This window comes from Hippocampus zosterae, unplaced genomic scaffold (genome assembly GCF_025434085.1).
Source record: "Hippocampus zosterae strain Florida unplaced genomic scaffold, ASM2543408v3 HiC_scaffold_198, whole genome shotgun sequence".
Classification (NCBI taxonomy): Eukaryota; Metazoa; Chordata; class Actinopteri; order Syngnathiformes; family Syngnathidae; genus Hippocampus; species Hippocampus zosterae.
In genome coordinates this window covers 7266-34903 of record NW_026262809.1, presented here as the reverse complement: position 1 = coordinate 34903, position 27638 = coordinate 7266, and the positions used below count along the sequence as shown (strand labels likewise).

General features: G+C 56.3%; 2 protein-coding genes across 2 annotated transcripts; both read left to right on the top strand.

Moving 5' to 3' along the window:
- The first annotated feature begins 3686 nt into the window (after positions 1-3686).
- Positions 3687-4430, top strand: LOC127594541 (cyclin-Y-like protein 1). Its single transcript, XM_052056393.1, has 2 exons — positions 3687-3833; positions 3873-4430. The coding sequence occupies exons 1-2, from the start codon at positions 3687-3689 to the stop codon at positions 4428-4430; spliced, it is 705 nt and encodes a 234-aa protein (XP_051912353.1).
- A 3218-nt stretch (positions 4431-7648) lies between these two features.
- Positions 7649-8889, top strand: LOC127594540 (uncharacterized). Its single transcript, XM_052056392.1, has 3 exons — positions 7649-7883; positions 7934-8178; positions 8251-8889. The coding sequence occupies exons 1-3, from the start codon at positions 7649-7651 to the stop codon at positions 8887-8889; spliced, it is 1119 nt and encodes a 372-aa protein (XP_051912352.1).
- The last annotated feature ends 18749 nt before the right edge of the window (positions 8890-27638 follow it).

Here is a 27638-nt window from a genome sequence, read left to right as displayed (position 1 = left end):
TGCTCTTTTTCCTTTCCTCGTGCAAAAAAGTGTTTTCTAGAATATCTTTAAGCTGCGTCCTGCAGAGAAAGGTCATCCTTTCTTAATCGATAAAGTGTCGCGCCACGAACACGATGTAGAACTAAAGGAGCTCGCAGAGACGGGCGGTGATGCTGGCCTGTATAGGGCGCAGGTAGAAGGCCAGCTTGATCAGCTGCTCGAAGCAGCTGAGCATGTCTATTGCTGTCTGGCAGACCACCATGTCCTCGCAGGCTGGCTGCTCCTTCCAGCCGGTGAGCACTTCCCTCTCCAGTTTGCTGCCCCTCTCCTAGACCGCTTCCTCAAGCTGTTTCAAGTCAACTTAAAACACATCGCCAGACAAAGCCGCCTCTGCAGTGGCGTCGGCCTCCCGCACCCACACGCTCTTGTAAAAGGAGGTGAGACTGAGCTTGCGGAGGTGCAGGAGGGCAGGCTTCATGAGCTTGCGGACGGAATCGTTTGGAAAGGGCAGCCTCCCCCACTAATTCTTTTACTCCATCTTGGCCCGCTAGTTGACCAAGGTCATCCCCTTTTCGATGATCGGGGAGGCGAGTTCTTGGCTGGCCTAGGCCAGCAGTCCATCGAAGGCACTGGCGTCTTCCTGCCTGCCCGAGAAGAAGCTGCCGAGCAGGGCCAGCCGCCGGGCGTAGCAGTTGATGTAGAAGATTTATCGGGGCTCGATGAAGATCGCCTCTGAGAAGAGAGAGTGCACCTGCGTGCAGATCATCTTCCAGAGGCCTGTCCGCAGCTACTGGCAGGCTGCCTGCTCTGCCTCGAACCCCGGCAGGTCTTCATGCAGGGCGTTGATGCGATGCAGGCTCAGCAGCAGCTGGCTGAGCCGGCGCAGGGCGGATTTGACGAACTCGATCATCTAACCGCGGGAAAGCTTGCCAAGAGCATGAGGGGTCTGCACCAGCTGCTGCACGGTCGAGCTGAAGGAGATGAGCAAGAAGCTGCTGAAGCTGTCCAGGTTATCGAACCGGGTTTGCATGAGCCGGTAGGCAGTCAGTAGATTCTGGTACTGCTCGAGGTTTTGATTTTGCTGGAGGACCTCTTTCAGGTTGGATAGCAGATACCGCTTGACCTATTCCAGAAGGTACTAGAAGTAGAGGGCCGCTTCTTAGGTGCTTTTGAGGCCTGCCCGGCGGTGGAATTTGGAGTGGTCGATGTCCGCCATGCGGGTGATGGTGGGCTCGAGTTGTTGGATAGACGGGCTGTTGATGAAACTGAGCACGGGCCTGAAAATTGACAGGCCAGAGTCCCGCATCAAGGTCAGTTCGGCCAGCAGGTTGGAAAGCCTCGCCCGCTTTTGCAGACTGATTTGGACTTGATCAGCCTTGCTGCTGCTGGCTTTGAGAGAGCAGATGCCATCTCTGGTGCTCTGCAGCTTCTAAAGCAAGTGGCCCACCTGCACCTCGATCTGCTGCAGCCGAGCCTGCGACTCCTCAATGCAAGGCTTGATGCGCTCATATTGCCTTAGCACATGTAATGCCACCTCTTTTTCCTTCTCCTCTAAGAAGGAGATTCTGGCCTAGACGTCTTTCAGTGATTTGCCCTTGAAGGACTGCAGCTCCTTAAAAAGCCAGTCGTGGTTGTCCTCGAAGTAGTAAGCGTCGAGTCCGCTGCCCTCGAATCTCAGGTCTTCTCGCGGGACAGACGCGGCTACCGCCCTTGGTTTGCGGTTAGCCTTGCGAATGGCACGCTGAATTTCACAAGGCTCAAGAGGCTCAATAAAGCTGTCCTCGACAGTGGCGTCAAGCTTGCTGACCAGGCTCTTGAGATAGTGCATCTCTAATGTGAGTTAAGTATAACAAGAGATCCTCGATAATAAATAAAATGGGGAAAAAGAGGTGCACCTTCACCTTCAGCAAGACCCCGCGATTCCTGGCGGCCCGGCCTTAGTGCCCCACCCACGCCTACCTGGGCAAGGGCCGCCCCTCCCAGCGCAGGGCCTCGTTCGGGTACGGCAACAAACTCGATTTCACCAAGACTGCCATGATGGCGCACCCTGCCCCAGGTCAGTACGACACTCTCTCATATTACAAGACCGATCGAGGCAAGTCCTTCGGGGTAAGCAGGGAAAAATCACCCTGGCACTCGTACATCTAGCAGGACCCTCTCAAGTTCCCGGGGCCTGGCAAGTATAATAACAAGCGCGAGGGGTCGAAAATCAGCTTTACCATGCGCAGCAAGTTTCCGAATCTAGCCCTCGAGCAGAACTCCAGCAGGCTTTCGCCCGGGCCTGGGACTTATGAGGCCGCTGCCGAGAAGGCTCCGTTTATTTACTCCATTTCTAGGCGAGACCGCTTTGAGAAGATCAAGAATTCACCCGGCCCGTTCGACTATTCCTACACTCCGAAGGTCCATCCCTACCCCGGCAGCTTCGTGTTCCCGAAGGCTGTGCGGAGCGGCAGGGACTCTAGCTCAAAGTAAAAAAGGCCAGGCCCCGCGGATTACGAGTGGCCGGTGGAGTTCGGGACGGTGGCAATGTTCAACACCAACAGCAAGTTCGCCCAGACCGGGATGTCGCACCGGACAATCGGATGATTGGCACTTCACATAAAACCCAGGAGGGCAGCAGCTGCTACCCCCGCCAGCAGAGCAAGCTCGTGCTGGAACAGATTGCAGAGCACTCCGTCGTGCTTGGCCCCGAATCTCTCTTCGTCCGTGAAGTTCATGAACCGCCAGACCATGCAAATCGAGGTCCAACCCTCCACGATCTCGCTATCGCAGCGGTAGTCTGAGGTGGCGAGGGGTCGGGTGAAATGCGCATAGTAGAAAGTGCTACCGTTGCCGCCGTTGAGAGGGGTCACCTCTGCCGAGCAATTCTCGTACTTGGCAGTGTCGTTGTCCTGTCCGACCAGGTCGACCCCCTGGTAGCTTGAAAAATAGTCACCTATTTTTACCTACTCATCGATAGCGATGAAGTCCTGGTTTTCCATGGAACGCCGTCCGAACCCCAAGGCAGTCCAGACCAACCAGGCGCTCGCCTGGTTGGTCAACACCACCACTCCGAATGTGCCAGTGTTGTCGTCCGCTTTTGCTCCGAAGTAGCTCACGTTGTAGAGGATTCCGAATTGGCTTTGAAACCCAACAGTACCTTGCAGAACCCCCATGTCTCTGGAAATAGAGCTGGACGCCCCGAACCTCACCGTGAAGGTGTAGTACGAGCCACAGGAGTGAGGCAGGCCTTCGACGGTCTGGCCTGCGACTGCATCTTGGACGATGCAAAAGGCGTAGATTGTGTTGGTTCCGAAGACAGTCGAAGGAATGTTGTTTGCGGAGTCTACTGGCAGGTATTGCAGTATGTTCGAGGTCTGTGCTGAGATGGAGGTGGAGGGGTCTGGCTGCAGCAGGCCGGCAGAGTCAACGTAGCCGGGGCGGGTGTTCTGCCCGTCGTAAATAAGCGCGTCAGTGAAGTTTGGGTAGTAGACTAGCACGGCCAATCCAGAAAAAGCAGAGATGTTGGCACATTCGAAGTTCCACTGAATATTAGTGCCATAGACCTGGAAGTACTGCGACCCGAGGCGGACTGGGCGCGCGGAGGCGAGGAGCAGGAGCAGCATTAGAATTAACGCTAGAATTTTGCTGCAGTGGGGAGGATATATAGGCGTGGAGGGGCCGCAATAAAGAAGATGATCGTGGAGAAATAGGGGGAGAAGGAGAAGATGGTGGCGCCGGGGCAGCTGAGCAGGCTGTACAGCACGGCCAGTGGCGCCAGCCTCGCAGGCGGGACGGTCACCAACCCCGACAGCAAGACCACCATCCTGGCCATCTCCAGCATCCTGCTCAACATCGTGCAGGAGGACAGCAAGGCAGGCCGCACGATCGCGCCCGGCTCGGATGTGTTCTAGTTTTCGGAGGAGCGGTACTTCCCGGACAAGCCCTTCCTGAGCGAGGAGCAGGTGGCCATGCTGCGGGCCCCGCCCACCCTCGAAAACATGTTCGAGTTCATCCAGACCTTCCAGAGCTGTGCGCGCTTCGGCCCGGAGTGCTGCATCGTGGCCCTCGTGCTCATCAACCGGTTCTTCAACCAGAGCGGGTCACCCCTGCTGCCCTGCAACTGGCGCCCGCTCGTGCTCTGCGCGCTGATGCTGGCCCAGAAGGTCTGGGAGGATAAGCGCATGGAGAGCATGGTGGACTACTCCTACATCTACCCTTTCTTTTCGGCCCACGAGATCAACGCGCTCGAGAAGAAGTTCCTGACGCTGATCAACTTCAACGTCTACATCAAGAGGGCCGTCTACGTCCGGTACTACTTTGAGCTGAGGGCGGTGGTCAAGAACGACGAGGACTTCCCGCAGCCCATCGACACGGTCACCGCAGCCCAGCTCGACAAGTTCTCGGGGCACCTGCAGGAAACATTCCGAGCCAACCACCAGGTCAAGACCGAGATGCCCAAACGCTTGTGACAATTGCATATTTGAAGAAAGATCGATCCATAATCGATACCTTAAGGACTTCGCGAGACAGGACCCATTTACTAATCAAATATCGTGTTGAGTAGAGGGATTTTTAACAATGAACACAGCTAATTACTGAATTAGCTGGCAAGACATTGTGCAATAGGTAACCGAACTTATTGACAATAAAAATCTTTGTTAAGAATCGAGCGCTTTTTAAAATTGCATATTTGAATGGATGTTGCTAAAAAGCCCTTTCTCAAGAAGGGTAGCCGCGAGTTCCTTTCCAACGCAAGGGTCCGCAGCCAACCCGCCAAGCAGCGAGTCGTCGACTACATTAACGACGAGGAGCCGCCTGCGTAACCCAGGCCCGAAAAAAGGGCACCCTTGCCTTCTCCCGCCCCAGTCCCAGCCAAAGCTAAACCCCAAAGCTCAGTACGGAAGGATTCGAGCAAGTACTTCGGAGAGGAAGAAGAGTAGGATGACTACGGATGCATCACATTCAAAGGTCCCCAAAAGGCCTCTGCATTGAGCAGAAAGCCTCCCCAACAACCTCAGCCACAGCCGGTCCCCCAGCGCAGTGTCCAAGAGCCACCCAAAAAGCCTGCGAACAGCAAACCCTTTTTCGAAGATGAGGACTAGTCATGGGACGCACCCACTTTCGGGCAGGAGAGGTCAGGCATTGTTGATAGGTTTTTCGGGGACAAAAAGAATAAGCCCAAGGAGAAGGACCGGAAGGAGGTGAAGTAGCCAGCAAGGATCACAGTCGAGACTGTGCCCTTTGAAGTCAAGGAGCAGATCATCCGGCAGCACGTGGGCGAGAAGGTGGAGCAGCTGAACCAGCAGCTGGAGAAGTGCAGGCTGGAGAAGGAGCGGCTGGCCTGCTTGAAAAGCAAAGAGGAGGAGTATCTGCGGCAGTTCACCAGATAGAAAGAGGAATTCGAGAGAGCCATGGAGCTGGAGAAAAAGGCCTTTGAGGAGATGAAGCGGGAGGAGATGAAGAAGGTGCAGAAGGAGCGCAAGATTGCCAACGAGAAGCTGACCAGCAACAAGTTCACTCGCCGTGAGAGGGAGGAGATTGAGCAGCTCAAGAGCGACCTGGAAGCCCTGCGGGAGGAGAAAAAGAAGGCTGAGGCGAGGGCGAGAGCAACTTAGGACCGGCTGAAACGGCAGGTGGAGGACGAAGCAGCGAAGAACCGAGCCCTGGCTGCGCAAATCAAGATCCATGAACTTTAAAGGCTCAAGCAGCAGCAGGGCTAGCCCAAGCCTGCGAGCAAAATTACGAGTAAAGAGAAGCCCCTGCTGAAAGAGCAAAATGACTACAAAGAGAAAGATCTCCGAGAGCAGAAAGACCGCAAAGAAGTTAGAGATAGCAGGGAGTCTAAGGAGCCAGGCCTAAGCCCGAAATTGGGAAGGCAGGCTGCATGCCCGATCCGAGACAGGCTGCCGGGCAAGCTGGACCTACAACATTTGAAGGAGGACGAACTGCTGGCCTTCAAGACAATCGACAACGAATTCTACCAGCGCTATCAGGAAGAAGGCGCCTAGAAGGGGCGGCTCCTGGAATAGCGGCTAGAGGAGGGCAAGGTGGTCCGCAGGTTCAGCAGCGGGGCGATCGAGGTATAGTCCCCCAACAAGTACGTGAAAGAGTGCTTCCCGAATGGGTACTCAGTCTGGCACTTCGCGAAGGGCAATGTCAAGCAGGAACTCCCTTCAGGCGTGGTGGTCCATTTCATCGAGGCCTCGCAGATCATCCGCACCAAGCTGGCTGAGGGCCTGTCCCTCTACTATTTCTTGAGGGAGAGGCAGCTGCAGCTGCATGAGGAGCGGCCGAGGGGGGTCTACAAAGAGATTCGCAACGAGGACGGGGTGGTGCAGGTGCTGCGGGAGGACGGCACCGAAGAAACCCACTACCCCGGGCAGGTCCGGGTCAGGCAGGACGGGCAATCCACCATCCTGCGGGCCGGCTCCCGAGAGCGGCTTTGGGAATGAGCTCTAACCGTCATAATGAAATAGTACCAGACCACGAAGAGCAGGCTGCCGGAGAGGCCTGAGCGCAGTCTTGAGCGTATCCAGCAGCAGGAGCACGAGTGGTATCGCCGCAGGCTGGCGGAGCTTGAGGACGGGCAGGCCAGGCTGCTTGATCGGGCCACTTTGGCCGAGGGAGAGACCAGGAGGGTCAGGGAGGCTGCGCTTGCGAAGGAGCAGGAATGCGCGGGGAAGGTGGCTCGTGCGGAGGAGCGGACTGCAAGATAGCGGCTGGAATACGAGGAAGACCGTATGAGGATGGAGGCAGCCCACGAATAGCTCATTTTCGAATTGGAATCCGAAAAGCAGGACATCCTCAGGTAACTGGAACTGAAGAGCGCCGACCTGGACCGCAAGCAGGCTCAGCTGGACTAGCTAAGACAAACGCAGGTTTAGCAGGCGAACTCGATAAGGAGATTGGAAGATTAGGTGGTGAGGCTCAGGAGGATGGGGGAGAGGAGCAGGGCTGAAGCGGAGGAATAGTTCAGGGCGAGAGAGGCCGAGCTCAGGCTGTTGGCTGAAGAGCTAGCTCAAGAGCTGGAGCTGAGAGGAGGCAGGCCCAGTTAGAAAAGCAGGGATGGCAGAGATAGTTGGAAGGGGTACGAGATCGGGCGAAGGTGTAGCTTCGGCAGGCTGAAAGAGAGTTTGAAGCGGCTCGGGACAGATAAATAAGAAATTTAACTTGCTAGTTAAAGGAAGAAGCGGACAGGGCAAGGTATCAGCTATCAGAAAGGTAGCAGCAGCTCGCCCGCCCTGGAGCTGGAGGCCAGCCAGCTGGCCACCCGCCTCTCCGACCAGAAAACAAGGGCCGGCGAGCTTCAGGACTGTCTGTCGCATTCTGAGCAGACGGCCGTCTCCTTGCAGGAATAAAACACACTGCTCTACGACAAGTGCCTTGGCTTTTAGGATATCCTAAATCTCAGTGAAAAGAGGATTCTCGAGCTTGCAAGTAGGGAGAGAGAAGCCCTGGCAGAGAGCGAGAGGCTTGGGGCACTGCTGGCGGATAGCGTGCGAGAGGGGGAGGCATGGCGCGACCGGGGCTGCGAGGCCGAGTCCGCCCGGCAGCGGGGATCTCGAGGACTGGTAGCGCGAGCGAACCAGACTGCGGCTGATAATCGAGGAGAAGGACCTGGAGGGCCAGCGCTGGCGGGACAGCTACTTCAGCCTGAAGGAGCAGCTGCTGTGAGTATTATATCGATATGGACTGGCAGATCTCGCAGTTCTTTGGGGACAAGTCCTCGATGGACAAGGCCTGCGACGAGGATATCATCAGCGCTGTGGCGTTCAACCGCGAGGGCACGCATCTCTGCCTGGGCGACAAGGCCGGCCGCCTGATCCTCTTCTCAGAGAAGGAATCGCGGAAGGCGACCTGCAAGCAGTTCCAGTACTTCACGGAGCTGCAGTCCCACGTGCAGGACTTCGACCCGCTCAAGAGTCAGATAGTGCCCGAGCAGATCAACGCGATCGAGTGGCTGGAGGGGCAGGGCGCAATCTGTACGTGCTGTCGACCAATGACAAGATCATCAAGCTCTGGAAGATGAGCGAAAAGGTCATCAAGAAGGTCATCAAGGGCTCTGACAAGGAACTGTCCATGCCCGTGCTCCAGAAGGTGGAGGAGACCATCTACCCCTCCCTGCACAAGTGCTTCCCCAGCCTCCACACCTCCAAGGTCAAGGCCATCTCCGCCAGCCACAACGAAGAGTTCCTCCTCTCCGCCGAGGAGGAGAAGGTCCTGCTCTGGTCCATTTAAGCCCCTACGAAGGCCTTCATCATCTACGACCTCAACCGAGGCACCCTCCAGGATATCAAAGAGGCCATCTCCTCTTGCTGCTTTCATCCCAACCACGACAACGTCTTCCTGCTGTCGACCAACATGGGCACGCTCCGGTTGGTGGACACCCGTGTCCGGGTGACCAACCCTGACCTCGTCAACTTCGGTTACACTCAAGGCCCCAAAAATTTCTTCAGCGAGCTGATCGCGAGCTGTCACGATGCCAAATTTTTCCCGAACGCGAACTACATCGCCTCGCGGGACGTGCTGGCAGTGCGCACCTGGGACCTGCGGGTGGCTGAGCAGCCGGTCACCACAGTCCCCATAAACTCCCAGGTGAAAGGCAAGCTGTGCGAGATGTATGAGAACGAATGCCTGTGGGATCAGTTCTCACTGTCGGTCAACGCTTCTTCCAAGATGCTGCTGACGGGCAGCTACCACTCCGCCTTCAACATCATTGACGCGGAGGGCCGGTCCAACCTGCAGCTCGACCTCAGCTTCAGCAAGAAGACCACGGGCCGCGAGACGCTGGGGATCAAGGCCGAGCCCATAACAGACTACGACTACAAGTTCAAGACCCTGAAGAGCATCTGCCACCCGACCCAGGACCTGGTGGCAGTCACATGCCTCAACAGCCTGTTCTTCTACACTAAGAAAAAAGCCATCTGACCAATCGATATCGCAATCATCTGCGGTGGCGTTCTCTCTACCGGCGCTTGTTCCGCTCTCGGGTGCGCTACCGGTCTTTGTCACGGTCCCTTTCTCGGTCCCTCTACCTTTACCTGTCCTTCTAGCGATCACGCCCCCGGTCCCTTTACCTATCCTTGTCTCTCTATCGCTATCTGGCCCTTTCTCGGTCCTTTTCCCTTTAGCGCTATTTCTCTCGTTATCGTTACTTCTCCCGCTCCCTTTACTTTTCCCTTTCCTTCTACCTATCCCGCTCCCTGTCTTTTTATTTATCTTTGTCCCTTTCTCTATCTTTGTTCCTGTCCCTGTCCCTTTCTCGATCTTTGTCCCTGTCCCTTTCTCTGTCTCTGTCTCTCTCCCTATCCCTGTCTCTTTCTCTGTCCCTTTCTCTATCCCTGTCTCTGTCTCTGTCCCTCTCTCTGTCCCTGTCTCTGTCTCTGTCTCTGTCTCTGTCCCTTTCTCTATCTCTTTTTTATCTTTATTTGTCCCTGTGATCTCTATCTCTTGATCTCTCTCGCACCCGTTCCTTCCTGTCCCGTTTCTTGTCCCGATCCTTGTCCTCCCTGTCCTCGCGGTTCACCCGCTCCCGTTCCCACTCGCCTTTGTGATCTTCCTTCTTCTTTTTGTGCTTGTCAACTCGAATGGCGTAGTCATCCACTTCCTCCACGAAGATATCATCCTATTCCTCGATTATCCTTTAGATTTCTTCCTCTTTCTGCTTGTCGGCCTTTGTATAGGGGCATTTCGACCACACGTGGCCCTTTTCCTTGCAGGTAAAGCAGAGGCCCTTCTTAAGATTGTGTTGTTTCTCGATATTTTTGCGCTCGAGGTTTTGGTTGGTCGATTTGCTGGAATACTCGACCAACAGCGGCCGGTCGTTCCGGATCTTGCGGTTGAAGCGCTTGATCGCCTCATCCGCGTCAGAACTGAGCTCGTACTCCAAGTACACGAAGTCGTCATTGACATAGTACACCCAGGACTAAAGCCGGCCAATGTCCATGAACTCCTCCTTGAGCTCGTCCTGATCGGGCCCCGGGACGACGTTTCCCACGAACAGCCGGTTGTACTTTTTGCTCACGTGCGAAGGCATCTTATAATTCATTATGTGGAAGACATTGCAAAGAGGCTTTGCTAAGGTGGCGGTGGTCGGCGGGGGTCCAGTGGGTCTGTGCCTGGCGAATGCACTGGCTGCCAGTCAGTCCTTCTGCAAAGCGCATTAAGTGGTGCTCATTGAGTCTGGCAAGTTTCAGCCTGCACCTTAGCCGGGCTCAATTCCTGGGCAGAGAGTTTACTCACTCACAAGAGGCAGCCTAAATCTGTTTTCGTCCCTGGATATTCAGCTCGACCCCTCTCGCCAGGGCAGGATTGATGAGCTGCAGGTCTGGGACTCCCAGTCAAAGTTTAACCTCCAGTAGCAAGAAATGAGCAAAATCCTGGAAAACAGTGCCGTGGTCGATAGCCTCTTAAAAAAGGCGCAGGGTAAGGGTGTTTAGATAATAAAGTAGAAAGTCGAATAAATAGTAGAGCGTGACAAATCAGTGGAGGTCAAGATGGAAGGAGGCAAGAGTCTTGATGCCGTGATGGTGGCACTCTGCGGGGGCAGAGGGTCGACTCTAAAAGACAAGCTCGGGATGTACTCCTACGGCAGATAGTACAACCAGCGGGCGATCGTCTGCACTCTTGAGACCTCTGCGCCGACCACCACAGCCTTCCAGAAATTCAGTCAGGACGGAGTGCTGGCAGTGCTCCCTCTCTGGGGGAATTATGCCTCGATTGTGTGGTCACTTGACCTGCCCGAATTCGAGTACCGGATGAAGCTGCCGGACGATCAGTTTCTGGACTAGCTCAATGAGCAGTTGCTGACAGGGCTGCCGGCTGGCGCGAGGCCGGCTTCCCCCGCACTCAAAATTGCAAATAAAAGGCTATCGTTTCCGTTGCTGATGAGCCAAGCCCACGCCTACGTAAAGGGCAGAGTCGCGTTACTCGGCGATGAGGCGCAGACCATGCACCCCCTCGCCGGGATGGGCCTAAACCTCGCCCTCACGCAATCCGCCTTACTATCCAACCTCATCCTCAACAATTACAAGGCGGGTCATGACCTGGGTGAGCCCCTCAGCCTAAAAAAGTACGAGACTGAGGCCAAGCTGGCCAGCTACTCCTTCCTGGGAGGGGTGGAAGGCGTGCGGGTCATATACGGGGCACTGCCCTCTGCAATCCGGAGACTGGGGGTGGGACTATTCGACAGCCAGGAGCAGGTAAAGGGGCTGGCAGGGGCCCTCGCCAGCAACAACCCGTTCATGCCCAGCCGTTTCGAATGGCGGCACGATTGATCGTTATTAAGGGGATGTATCCTGTAGTATCAGAAGCAACAGAACTTCTTGGTAGGCTTGGCTTTCGTCTCGACTGTCGCGCTGCGGGCCGGGGTGATCTAGGGGGCTATCTCGAAGGTCGCCGGCTAGGCGGGGGCGTCTTTGAGCAGGCAGTCTGCGGCTGGGCACAGCGTGAAGGCCTGGAAGTTCATCTCGGAGATGAACTGCTCCTTGTCGATCTCGGGCAGGTCCACTTTGGGGCGGCCTGACTTCTTGGCGATTTTGAGGGCATAGAGTTCAGAGGACTGCCTGAGCTTGTCAGCAACCCCCTTTTCGACAAGCAGCTCGTTAAAGCTGTCGACCAGGCGGTCGATCGCCATGGCCACAGTACAGTCAGTCTCAAAGTTGCGTTCCACCCAGAGAAGTTCCTCAAGGCCCTCGAAGTCCCAGTTGAGGAAGACCTTCTTGGGTTTGATCTTCAGCATTTTAATAAAGCTCTGCAAACATTGATCAGATCTTGTTCTTGGCCAGGTGATCCTCGAACTCCATGAACCTGCGCATTGTGGTCGAGTTGCCCCGCGAGAGCACCTTCCGGGAGGAGAGCAGTCTGCCTACCGAGCGCCGGTCCTCGTCATTTTAGAACATCTTGCAGAAAGCACTGAAGTCGATTTCTTCCAAGTCGTGGCCGATTTCTGCGACGATGATTCCTTCGATGTCCGCCGCCAGCTCGAACTCCTCGCGGAGTGTGCGGATGAGGGTCTTCTTGCTGATCGTCCCACTGCCGTCGAATTCGCCCCCCAGTGCCACAAACACGTCGACTGGTCATTCCTCTACCAAGTTCGTTCTATTCGACCGTGCTTACCTGCCCCGGTTTTTCGAGGTCCGCCTTGGCCAGCTCTGCGCAAAAGATGGCAGTGGCCAGGTCGATTTTTTGGGTTTCGCGTTAGAGGAGGCTGTTCAAGAGCTGTTGACGGAGGGACTCGCCTACCGGCATGTCAAGCTTGTTGATAAGATCGACCATGTCTGCAAAACTGAGGCCATAGCTCGTCTGTTCGGCTTTGGAGTACAGCCCCTGGAGGTCAGAGAGCTCCTGCTTGGTCAACCTCTCCGCCTGCATGATTAGTAAATCAGGTAAAGAACTCACCAGGACTCTTTCCAGCCAAAAGCTAGGAATACCTAAACGGGGAGGTTGGCTGTTAGTTAAAATATTTATGACGGAAAGAGTGAAATTTGAGATTCATTATTGCCTTTGAGGGTTAGTTTAAATGGCATAGTCTACCATCCGTCAAATAATAGTCCATTGTGTTGCCTCATGCCAAATCATCCCTGGCATCAGCCGAATTTACTTTTGCTGGAATTATATCGATGTTGCAGGTATAATTATAAAAAGAACCGTCAGATTCCGCCGGGAGATTTCTGGCAGGTATGTGGAATAAGATGGGCAATCATCTTCCTAATTGTTCGGTCCTATGCACCTCTGAACTTCCTCAGGGGAGAGACCTTCTCTCTGCGCCTGGATGTACAGGGCTTACATCTGACTCTGACGGTTCGTGTACTCATTATGATCCGTGGATGATCCATATGCTGAGGCTCATCGTGTGCTCAGCATGTTCATCTCGAATGCGCGGAAGTCTGTGTTGAGTGCAGGCCAGTTGCAGGTCCTCGTGGGTTGAGAGGTGGTGGCAGATGTTGATGAGTTTGTTCCAGAATGTGTCTTCCTACGGACAGTGGTGCAAACAGATTCGAGTTCTTCATGGTAGAGCCGGAGACGAGGCCAAGATGCCGGAGTCCGAGACTATGCTGTAGCGATGACCAGGCGCTTGGGGATAAGTAGGCGGAGCTTGCAGAGGTATGCAGATATTCCAATCGTAATAGTAGATCCAGAAAGAACTATTGACAATTTCTGCTCAGCGGCCGGGCACCCGCTGAAGAGGTCGAAAAAGTAGATGTGTCTTCTTGGGATTTTCGAGATATACATCGGCTTGATAAAATTCATATTTGAGTTATATACATATTTGATGGAACATACAATCGCCGGAAACCATATTCGCTCTGCGTTCAACCTGCAATTTCTTCTGAGGATTGAGATGATTACTTGGAAGACTCATCGATTATTCCATCCCATAAGTGGTACAATTGTTTGAAAGATGGTGCGATAAAATGTTAATACTGAAATTCAGCATATTCTGTGCATTTACTGTTTTTTATCATTTCAGCTTGTCGATCCGCTCCTTGTACTTTGCCACCATTAAGCTATACGACGACGGCTTGGGCTCTGCCCAGACCTCTTCGAGCTACGTGCCCGCCTTGAAATGCCGCTCGCTGTCCTGAAACCTGTAGACCGAGGGGTCGAACATCTCTGGGTGGAGCAGCCTGAAATCCGAGTCCAGGTAGAAGGACTTATAGAATCGCACCCAGGCGATGTAGGTGCAGGGGTATAGTCCCAAGCCCAATCCCAGTCTCAGCCACCGCATAGAATAATTTTGAATGAACTTCACTTTCACCGACATCAAAAACTCCTTCGCTCAGCTGCTCTCGCAGGAGAGCTTGGACGGGCCCATGCGCAGGCTCAAGGAAATCGCGAGGGCGGTCTCGATGCGCGAGGAGTTCATGGAGCTGATGCTGAGGCTGGCCAGGGAGGCCAAGTACGAGCCCCGGTCGATCCGGTTCATCAACTTCCTGCACGAGCTGCTGAAGGACCGCGAGCTGGCGCAGGCCTTCCAGCTCCCACTCGAAAGATACGTGCCTGAAATTTTCACAGTCCTGCTCGAGCATGTGGCCAATCGAAGGAATGCCGAAGACTTGTCCAACATGAAAATTCATTGGAAAGCCTGGATCCCCTTTTTGAGAAGTGGCCCCCATGCGGAGTGCAGGAAACTTGCTCTGGAACGCCTGGGCATCGACATCAACAAAGGGTACTCGGCCAACGAGATCAACCGCCTTAAAGACTATTTCCAGAAGCACATGATCGACCCTCGTCACCTCCCCGAACTCGCCGACCACGACGCCTCAAGGCTCCTGCAAAAATACGAAGACCCAGGCCCGCATCACAACTATCACGTGCCTTATCCAGCCCACACCCACAATGGGCACGGAATGTATGCCCCCGGTATCAACCACGGGGTGCCGCCAGTCCCGTCAATGCCAGTTCCCAGTCTCCCCACCATTCCGCCCAGCATTCCGACCATCCCCAGTATGCCAAGCATGCCCAGCGTACCGACCATGCCTAGTTACCCTACATCCGCCTATATGCAGTCCAGCAGTGGAGCATACAATGGTTATTACACCATGCCCCCGCCCCCCACATTTGCTTATGGACATGGCAGCCCTGCCGGCGCAACGGCCATGCCCCCCGAACGACCGATTATGCCGGGGGTAGTTCCACCGCCTAGTAAAGGGCACTAACGGCACGATCGACAGGAGCGACAGGAGCGACAGGAGCGGCACGATCGACGCAGATCTGAGGAGAAGAAGGAGCGGGCGAGGGAGGAGCGACGCAGACGGTCCGCAGACAAGGAGCGGGAAGAACAAGCCCTTAAGGAGAAGTACGCCAAGCGTCTGGAACGAGCGATCGAGATGCCAAAGACTAACTTCGTGTGCAAGCAGTGCGGGTTGCGGATAAAGTTCGAGCATGCCTACCAAGAGCATCTGGAGCAGCATTTCCTTGAGCGGAAAACAGCCTTTGACCAGGAGGGCGTGGTCGCTCAGGAGAAGCAGAGCAGGACGCCTTTCCTGGACGCGGAGGCGTGGACGCGGCAGGCCGAGGACCAGCTCGACTACTACTCGACGATGGTCGGGGCAGATGTATTCGGTTTATCAGGGGTGTTGCGAGGCATGCGGCAACGAGTTTGAGCTGCTGTGGAAGGCGGAGGCACGGGGGTGGTGCTACGAAAGCGCAGTCTGGGTGCGCAGCGAGGGCGGGCTCAAGTGCATGCACGAAAAGTGCTACCGCCTGCTCAGCGGCAGAGACCGGACCGACCATTTTGTGTTGGCTGTTTATTCTCATCATTCATTCGATTAGTGATCTCGCATTCCTTATCTTATTCATTTTTATCAGCTCATTAAATGGTATTACAGTGCCTATTTTATTCACAGGTGCAGCTTTTTCTGTTCCTAGCGCAGTGCCCGCAGGAAGCTTGGGAAGCCGATCAGGATCACCGAGAGGTTGTCGGTGCTGTCCTTGCGCGCGGCCCTTCCGATCACCCCCGTGACAGCTTGCTTCAGGAAGTCTTGGACCGCTGCGACAGGAGTGTCCCATATGACATCCAGGACTTCCTTGCTCTCCATCTTGTCAAAAATACCATCGCAGCCCATCACCACGTATTCTACGCTTTAGTCTAGATGGAAGGACAGGATCTCTGGCTCAGACACGATCACGTTGGGCTGGCCTCCGAGCTCCGGCAACTTGGCGGCAATGTCGCCGATGGCTCGGCTGAGGGACAGTCTGCCAGGAAATATTCGAAGAGGCCCGTAACTCTCACCTTCGCGGGTCATTATCTTGCTCCTGAAAATTCGACCCCCTGCTGCCTTGATCCGCTACTGCTCTCGGAGATCTGTCGGCTTGTGGTCTCTTGTTTTAAGGAAACTCTCGCCTTGGTTGTAACTGACAACTGCACGAGAGTCTCCTGCATTGGCTATGAAGCACTGGTCATCGATGAGCAAGCAGACCAGTGCGCATGAACCGCTGGGGTCCATCGGATGGGCGCGAGTTGCCACCCGCCTAAAGTCCTCCTCAGCTTCTTTGAACCCCTTAAGGATGGCCTTGACAGGATCCGCTAGCAGACAGTCCTGACCAAAAATCATCTCATGCAAGTTTTCCTTCAGGAATTCACTGCAGCCAGGCCCTCCATGGCCATCAAAGAGGCCGAAAAACTGGCATTTAAATTCCTTGCCGTTCTGGTATTTACAGACGTTGGTGATGAGAGTGATTCGATCCTCGTTGGAGTGTCGGACCAGGCCTCTGTAGGTGTTGCAGGCGTACAGGGAGAAATGGGCGGAGTCTTTGATCAAGACTCGAGGTTCGGAATAGTCGGGCAGGCTAGTCAGTCCTGACCGAGGGGCAGCCTCACAGTCCTTGGCACGGCGACTCTACTCCTCAAGGGTGGCGCGGAGCAGGTCCTCGCCCTCAAGCGGCGGGGGGCCGCAGGGGAGGCTTCCGTTAGCAGGAGTGTTTTCGTCGCGGGGCTAGCCAACTATTCGTTTATTCATTGCAGTAACGGCAATCCGCATTCCCCCCGAGAGAGGAGCGAGGGCCAGCCGGGCGGACATCAGGGGCGGGCGGGGGAGTGGCGTTCATGCAATGACTGAAATATATTTGTTGAAGAGTGGATGGTCAGTGTGGTAAAACTTCAAGAATGACCAGGCCCGGTCCAAGCAGTCATACGAGGCAAGGCGGGTGCTCTCCTTCGAAACTCTCAACGAGCTGGCCTGGGTCTGGCAGAACACCAAAATCTCGACTCTCAACAACTACTTCATGGACCAGGACTACAAAATCAGCAAGCACGAGGTAGACTCCGACCTGGTCGAGGTCAGTTCCCTGTCGTTCTTCCGAAACCCCATCGAGCCCAAGTGGGAGCACCCTGGCAACCACAATGGAGGCGCCTTCAGTATGGTCTGCTCCGGCACCCAAGAAACCCTCCAGGCGCTCTACCAAAGCCTGATCTTCTCGGCAGTGGGGGGCTCTCTGCCCGGCATCTAGCACCTCTGCGGCATCCGCTTCATCGACAAGTACCTTGAATTCAAGTCGTTCAAGGTCAAGATCGACCTGTGGATGTCTTCCTCCGCCGGGGCTGTCAAGGACCGCCTACTCAAGGACTACAAAGCATTCTTCGCCGACCTGGGAATCGAGAAGTAAGTCACCTTCAAGGCCCACGAGCTGCCGAGGTGACCGCCACATGATCATCCATATCCTTCATCACAATCAATAAATCAGGTCTTCAGCTTGCCAAGCGCAGTCGCTAGCGCCACCCGGTCCGCGTCATAGGTCAGCTTTTCGATCGCCTCTTCAGGCGACAATAAAAGAATTTCCTTGACCTCTCCTTTCTGTGGGACAGGTTAGCCCTCGATCTCTGCCACGAACAGCTCGACGGTCTTATCCACCAGCCTTTGCGCTTGCTGCTGTATTGGTACTTGTTGACCAGCGGTTCTTCGAGCAGTAGTGTCTTGATGGTCATGCCGGTCTCCTCTTTAAGCTCACGGCGGGCGGTCTCCAGAGGCCCTTCTCCCTTTTCCTTGCGGCCCTTGGGGAATCCAATATCATGCCCGCCCCAACTGCGGATGAGCATCACCCTGCCCCCACACAAACCTATGACACCTCTACTGATTTCCTACATAAAAATCGAGTTCAGACCAAAGAGAGCGCCTTGCACCTGAACCTACTCTAGATCTCGTTCCAGAGGGACTGGAACTCGAACTCGTTGAGCCTGGTCGGGAGGTCGCTCTTATAGCTATGGATGATTTCATTGAGCACGTGAGGGCACTGGTTGATCCCCATGGCCAGCAGGATCTCTGGCCGCGCTTTCAGGTAGCTGCACAGCGATTGCTTCGAGATGTTGCCCCGCCGCCCCAGTCGCCCCTCTGCTCGGATCTCCTGCAGAATGCACCTTCGTATTTGCTCGCGGGAGGGGATCCGCCCCAGCAGCTTGATCGAGCTGGCCTTGGCGCGCCTACCCTCATCCGGGGAAGTACATTCGTACCGCTCGAACTCAGTAGGACTGGTCATTTTTTTCAACTCCTTCAGGCCCTGCCGTTGCATGGTCCGGTACAAGTATGACTAGTACCGGATCATGTGCTCATGTAGTCTGTTCTCCCGCCTCTCCTACTCTAGAGACTGCCGGTGGAACTTCTCGGAGACGGACATGTCTCGCTTGCGGGGCTGAGAGGTAGACGGAGGGGTCTGCCGTGGCTTGGCGAGTGCTGAGCTTTTGGGCCGGAGGGGCGGCCGCTGGATCGATATGTTGACTGGATAGTTATGCGCCTCTCCAGGTTCGACGACCCGCTTCATGCTGACCATGCGCTCAAGCATCCTCTCCTAATGCATGTGCTTCTGGGCCCAGGCGCGCTTGAAACCGGTCTCGTTCCTGCCCCGCTTTCGCATGGCTTTATTGCTACCGTCGATTATAATGAAAAGTAACCCGCTCTACCAGAACGGCCGTAGCTCCGTCTTCATCGATACGCAGAATCGCGTCAGCCACTACAACAACATGCTCGCAGTGCAGCCGGCTCTTAGGCTGGGCAAGCCCAGCAGGCCCCGCTCTAGCCTGCGCCGCAGCTGCTTTGCTTAGCTTGAAATCGTCCGCGAAAACAGACGCCTGGTCGATAAGCTCAGGGAGATTATGCACAAACGGCCTTGTTCCGGTAAGAAAAAATCTCGGCGGAGGCGGTTCGGCAGTCAGCAGCGCCAACCCGACCGCTGTCCCAGCCCCAGGGAACGGAAGCCCATCCAGCAGCTGGCGATCGACCTGGACATGGAGCACAACTTCAACGAACTGCGGCGTGCTAGCTACGCAAAGCCTAACGCGGATTGGCTAGAGACGATACTTGAAAGGTCGACCCGTCGCCGCAGGGCGAGGGTGCAGACCCTGGACAGATGAGTGACAGTCTCAGATTTCGCCTCGGCAGAGGGGACACGAGTTGTGAGAGTTGAGCCAGTCCGCGATGCAGGTGGGGTGGAACACGTGCTGGCAGGCAGTTCTGAAGATGTTGCTGCCGATCGGGATGTCGGTCAGGCAGACCGCACAGCTCTGCTCCAGCTTGAGCAGGGTCATGTTTACCTCCGAGTTGCGGAACTTGAACTGCAGGAACTGCTCGTTGCAGCCGTCCTGGCCATAGAGCCGGGTGTAGATCCGCTAGGCCTGCTCAGTGCGGTTGCCCATCCGCAGGTTAATGAAGGCTAGTTTTGGCCCCACGTTCACGCAAAACAGCCCCATCGGCAGGTAGAAGCACAGCCAGCTGAAGCCCGCGGGGTAGGCGGTCTTGACCGGCGTGACGATGTAGACGACCATGTTGGAGACTGCCACCGAGATACCCAGGACCACCATCATGACATTGAAGGTCAGCCAGGCCCTCAGCCCCTTGCGATGATGGAACTGGTAGTTGAAGCGCAGCAAGGCGAACGTCAGATCGAAGGACAGATACGACAGCGCCCCCAGCAGGGAGCAGCCCAGAATGAAATAGTAGATAAACTCGTCTGAGGGGAAGAACGCGAGAGCCACCTGTCCGACCACCAGGCTGGCGTGCAGTCCGACCGTGACTCGGTTCTTGACCCGCTCGCAATGGCTGCTGAACCGGCCCGACTAACTCCGCATTAATCAAACCCAGCAATCGGAATTTCAAAGTGGCCAGGGGTGGTTCTCCTGGAATCTGAGCTATTCTTCGATCTCCTGCATGACTCGCAGCACGCCTTCTTCGTTGTAGGGCAGCCCGACCACTTGGATTCCTGCCGGCAGTCCTGTGCAGCCTGATTGGCTGTCCGCCGCCCTGCGCTCGGCTGTGTCTCGGAAGGAGGCCGGTAGTTGGGTCTCGTTCGCCAGTGCCTGAGTGACAGGGAGGGCTCCAGCGGGAGCCGCAAGTAATTCCAGATGAACTGGTAGGCCCCATAAATACAGCACTAGTCGGAATAGCCATGCTTGACTGCTCGTAGGCCGTAGCCAGGGCAGACGAGGTACTCGATGCCTAGAGCCTGCATGGACTTCAGGAGGTCCAGCTGCAGGCGCTTTTGCCGATCGAGCTGGGTCAGCAATTCATCCTTGGACATGGTCACACTGCCAGTCAATAAACCGGCCTCGCGGTTCCTGCCGCAGCATCCCAGCACCCTGCCAAGGAAACTCTTCAGAAAATCAGGTATTTTGAAGGTGAGCATGAAGCTGTCGTAGTCGGGGATGAGCTTCTCGCCTTGCAGCAAAAATAAAAACAAGTCCTTTCCGAAGGCGAATAACAGCTTGAGATAGTTCCTGTAAATTTACTAGAAGTGCTACATCTTGAACTCGACTGCCTCGTGGCCTCGCCTCGCCAAGGCCTGCCCTGCTAGTCTCACTGCCCGCTGGGCCGCCTGGTCGGCGGGCATTGACTCGTCACTGAACAGCAGTCCGACTTTGATCTTCGATTGCGCTAGGTAGCGGGGAATGTCAAAGCGAATCGAGTAGCAGTAGGGGTCTTTGTCTTATGGCCCGTCGAACTCAATATTTGTGAGCACTCGGAAGGCCAGGGCCAGGTCAGCTGTGGTTCTGGCCATCGGCCCGAACACGTAGGGGATGACCCTGTCAGCCCCGAACTGGGGGGTGAGCTCGCGCTGGCCCATCGAGCTAACCCTTCCTGGAGTAGGCTTCAGCCCCGCTATTCCACAGAATTCGGCAGGCCCTCGGATACTGCCCCCAACATCAGTGCCGATCCCGAGCGGCACACACCGTGAAGCGATCAGCCCCGCCTCCCCACCACTGCTGCCACCGGCCGACCGACTCCTGTCCCATGGGTTCTCTGCCCTCCCGTAGATGAAGTTATTCGATTCAGGCAACATGAGAGATTGCGGGACGTTTGACCGCACGAAGAATATAGCCCCTGCCTTGCGAAGCTTGCCGGCGATGTATCCGTCCTCCGGCTCCACGATGGCCAGTTGCGAGGCTGCCCCGGCTGTAGCGATATGCCCCTTTTGGATGATCGACTCCTTCAAGGACATCGGTACTCCGAACAGGGGAGGGAAACAGGCCTTGTCGTCATCCTCGCTTCGAAATGTCCAGTTTTTGAGTCCAGACTTGGCCCTTTCTTGGTCACACTCCTCAGCCCGCCTTAAGGCCTCCTCGAAGTTCTCTTCACTGGCGTTCCCCAGCAAGAATCCGAATGCCAAGGTCTGTTCGATCAGCACGAGCAGGATTTCAACACTAGTAGCTCGCCCTTCATTAAGCAAGTCAACCAGCTGAGTGACCGACGCATTAAGGATGATATCCCGTTTGTCCTTCACGGCCTCGAAGCGAGGGGCAAGACTGCCCCTCCACTCCTGCAGTTTTCGGTCCCTGGCCTGGATATGCTATCGTATCCGCCCCACGTACGACATCTGCTATAATTACAATGCATTCGCCCTCACACTAACGGAAAGAGGAAAGAGGCGAGGAGGATTTGCTCGGGTATTTGAAGTTTCAGATGCAGGCCAACCAGGACCTGTAGGCCAAGTATCGCATGGCTCTTGAGCGGGAGGCTGCGCTTTCGTTGGAGAATTAGCAGCTAGCGAGGGACGCCCAGGCTTTTAGGGCGACTGGCAGGGGCATCGCTCGCGAGGTACAGTTGGAGGCCATCAGCAGCTTAAACCAGCAAGTGGAGGACCTCATCCGAAAGTACCATTCCCTCGAGCTCGAGTCATCCGAGCGAGAAAAAACCTTAAAACTTGAGATCAAGAGGTTACAAGCCTTGGTTGATCTGAGGTCTGAAAGTGCCCGTTATGACACAGAAAACGACCTCAGGCCAGCCCGGCTGCGGGACGGCAACTCTGCCCCCGAGGGCTACAAGGAGCTGTACGAGGAGATGGCCAGTATCAACGAGGACCTGGTTCGCAGGCTGCGACAGCACGAGGCCGCTCCTTTCGAAGAAAACGAGCAAATCAAGAGCCTGACTGACCGCTTATATTCTGTCAGCAGGGAGCTAGATAATCTCAAAAGAAGCAGGGAGCGTGAACTGGCCGAAATGAAAGCGCTGGCCGGGGATGTGGAGGCGAGGGAACGGGTCATCGAGGGGCTGGCCTTCGATAAAGAGAGTCTGCTGAGACAGCTGGCTGCGGGCGAGCAGGAGATGCAGGCAAGTAGGGATCGGCTACTGGTGATCGGGGAGGATAGAGAAGCAGAGCTGAGAGAAATGGCAGATGCTTATAAATAGTCGAATTCGATTCTGTAAGAAAAACTGAAACAAGCTCTGTTGGAAAGCGAGACAGCGAAAGGCAGGGCTGCTGAGCTGGCCCGGCAGCTGCAGAAGGCTGAAAGCGAGAAAGCGCTGTCAGAAGAGGCCCGCGGGGACTACAACATCCGGATATCTGACCTCAACTTCGAAAAGAACAAGTTGCAGGCCACTGTCCATCAACTTTAGAGCTAACTAGAGTCTCTGAAAGGGTCGAACCAGGCCCTGCAGCGGCAGGTCAATTAGCTGAAGGGGCAGAAGCAGACAGGGCTGGCCCTTGCTTAGGAACTGAAAGTGGCTGAGGCGGCGCTGGCTGGGGCCAAGCAGGAACTTAAACGGAAAGGCGAGGCGGAGTCGGACTACTTGAGCATCATCGGCCGGAAGGACTTGGAGATCGGGCAGTTGCGGGAGCAGGCCAAGGCGGCAGACGAAGAATCCGCGCGGGTCGCGCTGGCCATGCGCGAACTCAAATATGCCTAGAGGCTTCAGAAGGACGAACTCATAATAAAAAACGCAGAGCTCAAGAAATTTGAAGATACTCTCAAGAAAATCACCAGAAAATCACCAGGCAGGTCGAAAGCGCAGGCTCGGGGCAGCTGGCCGAGCAGGCGCTGGCGGACCTCCGCACGGAGAAGGAGAAGTCAGGCAGACTCCAGCAGGACCTGCTGCAACTCAGAAGGCAGCTCACCCGCGAGCGAGAACTCAACAAGAAGAAGAGACCGGACCCCAGCGCAGAGCTGCTGACGAAAGTACGCAAAGAGCACCAAGTGTTTGCTACGAAGTGCAGCCAGTCGATCGACAAACTGCTGGCTCTCAACCTAGGCAAGGAAAACCGAGACCGGCTGGAGGAGGTGGGCCTGCACCTCGAGCAGAACTTTTCAACGCTGGAAGGCGGTATTAACTATTTGGTCCGGCAGTACGAGGGGCGGGAGTGACAGGTCATCTTGCTTTTTGGTAGACCAGCACGTAGGCGTGGTCGCTGATCACTCGCTCGGCCGAGGCACGTCTCACACTCGCTGTCGTTGAGCTCGAACCAGTCAGAATTGATTCTGGCGTAGGCGGTGTAGTGGCCGCGGTGGATGGTGCCGATGTGGTTGATGACCCCGGTGAGCTCGTAGTGCTGGGGCTGGGACTGCCGCTGGACCACGTAGGGGGACAGGTCGAGGCGGGTGGGGTACTTGACCACCACGTTGTTCTTGGAGATGCTGTAGCTCCTGCGGTTTTTGAACCTTTTGAGGAGGATGATCAGCACCTTTGGGGGCCTTGTAGACGCGGGTGCTCATGGAGGCCTCGCGCAGGGCCTTGCACCGCGGGCAGAACCAATTGTTCTCGCGGTCGAGCACCTCCTCGCCTTCGAACCGGTCCAGGCATTTCTCCAGGGTCACTTCTTTTTAGGACTCCAGCTTGTCGTCGTAGATGTTCAGCTTCTCTCGGTGCAGGGGCTCAACCAGCACCACCGCAAGTCTACCCCTGCTGTTCCTACCAGAGACTTGCCTGTCTCGTCGAGCAGGGTGATGTGCCGATTGGATAGCTTGTTCGCCAGCTGTAACCTCAGCTGCGCCTATAAAGCTGAGTAGGTACTGCCTTTGGGCAGTAGCACTATTCGCTCGAACGACATGGCAGGGAACTTTGGTCGGTTTTCCACGAAACGGCACCGTACAATCACGTACTCTCCTCTCCGGAATTTGCTGCGATAGAGGAAGTAGCTCCTGCGAGGATCGATAACGGCAGCATAGTCAACGGCAGCGCCTTCATCTCATACTCAACGAACTCGACATGGTGAGCAAGTGGTGGTCTATGGCCTGCTTGTCCATGAACTGCATAAAGGTGGTGCCCGCATGGAAGGGCTACCCCGGAGAGAGCATTCTTCAGGGATGTTCTAGACCAGAAAGTAGCGGATGGTCTCAGGACCGGTGATGGGCAAGGGCATTGCCAGGAAGGGGTCGAAGGCCATGGACTCTTGCTGGCACGACTCGACTGGACAGCGGATGTGGGTGATGTACTGCCCCACCAGGTCTCGCTGATGATCGACTGGTTGCGCTGCTTGTAGTTGAACCAGGCCTCTTCCGCGCGGGCCTCCATCGAAAGCCCCGAGCCCTCTTACTCCTCGATGTAGGGCCTTGCGGGGTGATAAGGTTCAGATCCTCGTGCAGGGCGTTCAGTAGGAACTGCAGGAACTCGTGACTGTCCTGCTCCTCGTAGCCGCGAAACTGGCTGCCGTGGCGGCACAGGGTCTTGTGGAAATCACTGGGCGAGACCTTGCCTGAGGCGCTCACCTACCTGAGCAGCTGGGCATAGGCCAGGGCCATGTCGCCCCCTGGTGAGAAAAGACACGCATGCCGAGGGGGTTGCCCATGTTGATGGTGGTCGACGAACTCATTGCGCAGGAAATAGTTGGTCACCTCCTGGACCGTGAACAGCACCTGCAGCCCGCTGTTCATGTAGCAGGTATTGCCCAGGTTACGCAAGCCCGCCGGCTTTAACCAGCTAGGACCTGGCCTGGCCCACCATACCTGCGTGGATGTCTGCCTTCCTGCTGTAGACCTCCTTGTACTCCCTGCACTTGCTGATGTGTGCGTCTCTGTCCGCCTCTTGGCAGCGGGGGCCGCAGTACCCGGAGATCCGGCACTCGCAGAACGGTAGATTCTCCTGCTCGGCCTTGCAGAAGCCGCAGCTCGGGTGCTTGGCCTGCACCTGTGCGGCGATTAGCACTCGGTTTGTGAAATTGCACTATCTCAAGGTCTTATCCGCTTCCAGTCTGGCCACCTTGCTGGGGTCGGGCGCACTCTCGTATTTGTCGGCCTCGGATTGGAGCATCAGTCCAAACCCCTCCTCTCTGAAGGCTGTGCAGAGTCTGGAGAGCAGGCCTTTGCAGGACTCCGATTCAGAGGCGAGAACCTTCTTGGTGCGGCCTTTGCAGCGGACTGCAAGTGCGGTCGGGTAAAGCTCAACTTCAGGCCTGAGCTGGCTGTTGGCAACTATGAAGCGCTTCACTTAGACCCCGCCGAACACTTTCTGGAGATACACCCAGAGCGCCTTGCACACCAGCTTGAAGTGCCGGCCCTCCTGCAGTCCGGCCTCGAGCTCGTAGTCCAGGTGAGTGCGGTGAGTGGGGTTGGTGACCTCCTCAGCCCTCCAGGCCAGCAACTCCAGGTTGTACACCGGACCCGGCCACTCCCGCTTCGATGCCTTATAGTTTTATAACTGCTCGAGCCACTCCGCCGAGACCAAGAAGACAGGCGCCCCGACCTAGTGGAACGACTTCCGAGCAGCCTTGCGCTCCTCGGACATGCGCTTCTTGATGTTCTCGATGGGCTCGTGCGGACGGGGCTCAGCGTCGACGAGGGCGAGCAGCTGGCTGGCGAGGCGGTGGCCAGGCGAGTGGTCAAGCCAGGTGCGAAGCACTTCAGCTGCGGCGGGGCTGTCCCTGGTTTGAAGGTAGCGGACCAGGCTGGCCTTGACTATGTGCTCTCTATCCATATATCCGAATTGATCGCCTTGCCAGAGGCAGGTCAGTCCGGCATGATCTCAATTTCAGCCTCGAACTCGACTCCCACCACGATCAGGGCCTTCTCCAGGTCGGCCTTGCTCCAGCTGATCCTCCGCCGCACCTTCACCTTGCTCTCGAACTTCTTTTCGAAGGTGATCATCCGCTCGGCCATGTCCAGCTCGATCCGGATCACCTCGCCGTACGCGATGAAGAACTCCACGTCCTCGCCCTCAACCTCGGGGATGATTGCGCCCGTCGACCCTGACAGCAGCACGCCGTGCTCACGCAGCCGGTCCTCCGGCATCCGAAACCCCGCTTCCTCGAGCGGAGTCCTACCGAACACTCCTAGCACGACCATCCCATCCTCCAGGCTGCTGACCTTAAGCGAGACCTCACGAGTGCCGCCGGCCAGGTTCTCCAGGGCGACGAACTTGAGGTCCGAGCTGTCGTCGTCGCAGCAGAAATTCATCTTGCGGTTGTCCTCGGACAGCTGGATGTCGGGGCTGGTCAGGCTGACACGCTTTGAGCTGGGGGCTGAAGTGAACTGGCAGTTTCTTGGGACATTGTTAGAGCTCGATCGGAGAGGATTTTAGTGAGGTGCGCACGTGCTCTGTGAGAGGGGTGAGGTGCGCCTCCAGCAGGCCCGGCAGCTGGTGGTAGGTGGCCAGCAGCTCATCCGCACCCTGGATGAAGGACAGCCCGGCGTCGTCGAGCTGGACGATCTGGGCCACCTTCTGGAGCTGCTCCTTGGCCTCTGCCAGACTCTTGAACTCGTTGCGGGCGACCTTATCGAAGATGGCGGGCAGGTTGGCCTCCACGTAGACCTGGCTCATGATGATCTTCTTCATGTTGTGGTAGTTGAGGAGGATGCCCTCCTCGAGGGCCCGGAAGTCGTCGGCGATCTGCTCGATGGCCGTCTTGAGCACCACCAGCAGCTGCTGCAGGTTGTCCTCCAGCTGCTGCATGAACCCGTCGATGCTGTTCGCAGAGTCCTTGGTCCGGAACGAGTTGTACTTCTTGGCCAGCTCGCTTAGGAATATTTTGAGGGGCATGGCTCGATGCCCGGCGTGATCACGGTCATGGCACACGGGGCAGATCAGCCCGCGGTCCGGACAGCGACTGTCCAGGCACACGAATGACAGCTGCTCGCCCTCGTGCAGGTCTCCCTTCTGGCAGTCCAGGTAGGCTAGCCTGCCCGGCCTAAACTCCAGTAGATGTGCGCTCATAATAATGCCTGATCCACCTGCCGCCAGGTTACGCTCACCCGCCGGTGGCTGATGTTCGACTTCACTGCAGGGATGCAGTGCCGCCAGTCGTGCCGCTGGGCCTTCCAGCTGCAGCAGGCTCCGTCGGGCCAGCTTCAGCTCCTTTCGCTCGTCCTTTCGGGTGAAGACCATCTTGCAGTCCGTCAGCAGACTCACCACTGCGATGCGCTCGCCGAAGCAGGCCGCGTCCACGTGCGGAGAGATGCCCTGTCCCGGCTGGTACTCATTCACGATCGCCTGCGCAAACCCCTCCAGCCCGTCCAACACCAGCCACTCCGGCAGCCTCTCCTCGAGGGCGACAAGCTTGCGGGTCTTGTAGTCATAACGATACCCGTAGTGCTGCACCCTCCTCCTGAGCCAGTTTTGCCAGTGCTGCTAGTCGATCAGCTCGACCAGCCGCCCCTCCAGCTCAGGACTGATGAACTCAGGAGTGTAACGCAGCCCCTCAATCATTGAATATCGTCAGGTCAGCCCTGTGCGAACAGCAGCGGCCTTGCCTCGACCCGCTGCAGGATCAGCTTCAGTTCGTGCCGGGCCTTCCTTTCGGCCTGCTGCTGGGCCCTGCGCTTCTGCTCGACGCTTTTCTTCAGCTCCCGGTCGTAGTTCCGCTTGGCAGGCAGCTGCTCGCTGATCAGCTTGGCGGATGCTGACTTCTGCAGCTTGGCATGGTGGGCGGACTGTTCGAGCCTTCTGCGCTCCTCGCTGGCCCTGATCCTGGACAGCTCCTTCTGCTTGTAGGCGACCAGCGCCTCGTATCCGGCGGTGGTCCGGCTGGAATAGCACTTGGTG

Bases quoted from the DNA above. Each gene is read 5' to 3' on its own strand.
- LOC127594541 (XM_052056393.1), top strand. From the start codon at position 3,687: ATGGTGGCGCCGGGGCAGCTGAGCAGGCTGTACAGCACGGCCAGTGGC. The intron at 3,834-3,872 runs GCAGGCCGCACG...GATGTGTTCTAG, and splicing joins TCGTGCAGGAGGACAGCAAG to TTTTCGGAGGAGCGGTACTT.
- LOC127594540 (XM_052056392.1), top strand. From the start codon at position 7,649: ATGGACTGGCAGATCTCGCAGTTCTTTGGGGACAAGTCCTCGATGGAC. The intron at 7,884-7,933 runs GTCAGATAGTGC...CTGGAGGGGCAG, and splicing joins GGACTTCGACCCGCTCAAGA to GGCGCAATCTGTACGTGCTG. The intron at 8,179-8,250 runs GTCCTGCTCTGG...GGCACCCTCCAG, and splicing joins TCTCCGCCGAGGAGGAGAAG to GATATCAAAGAGGCCATCTC.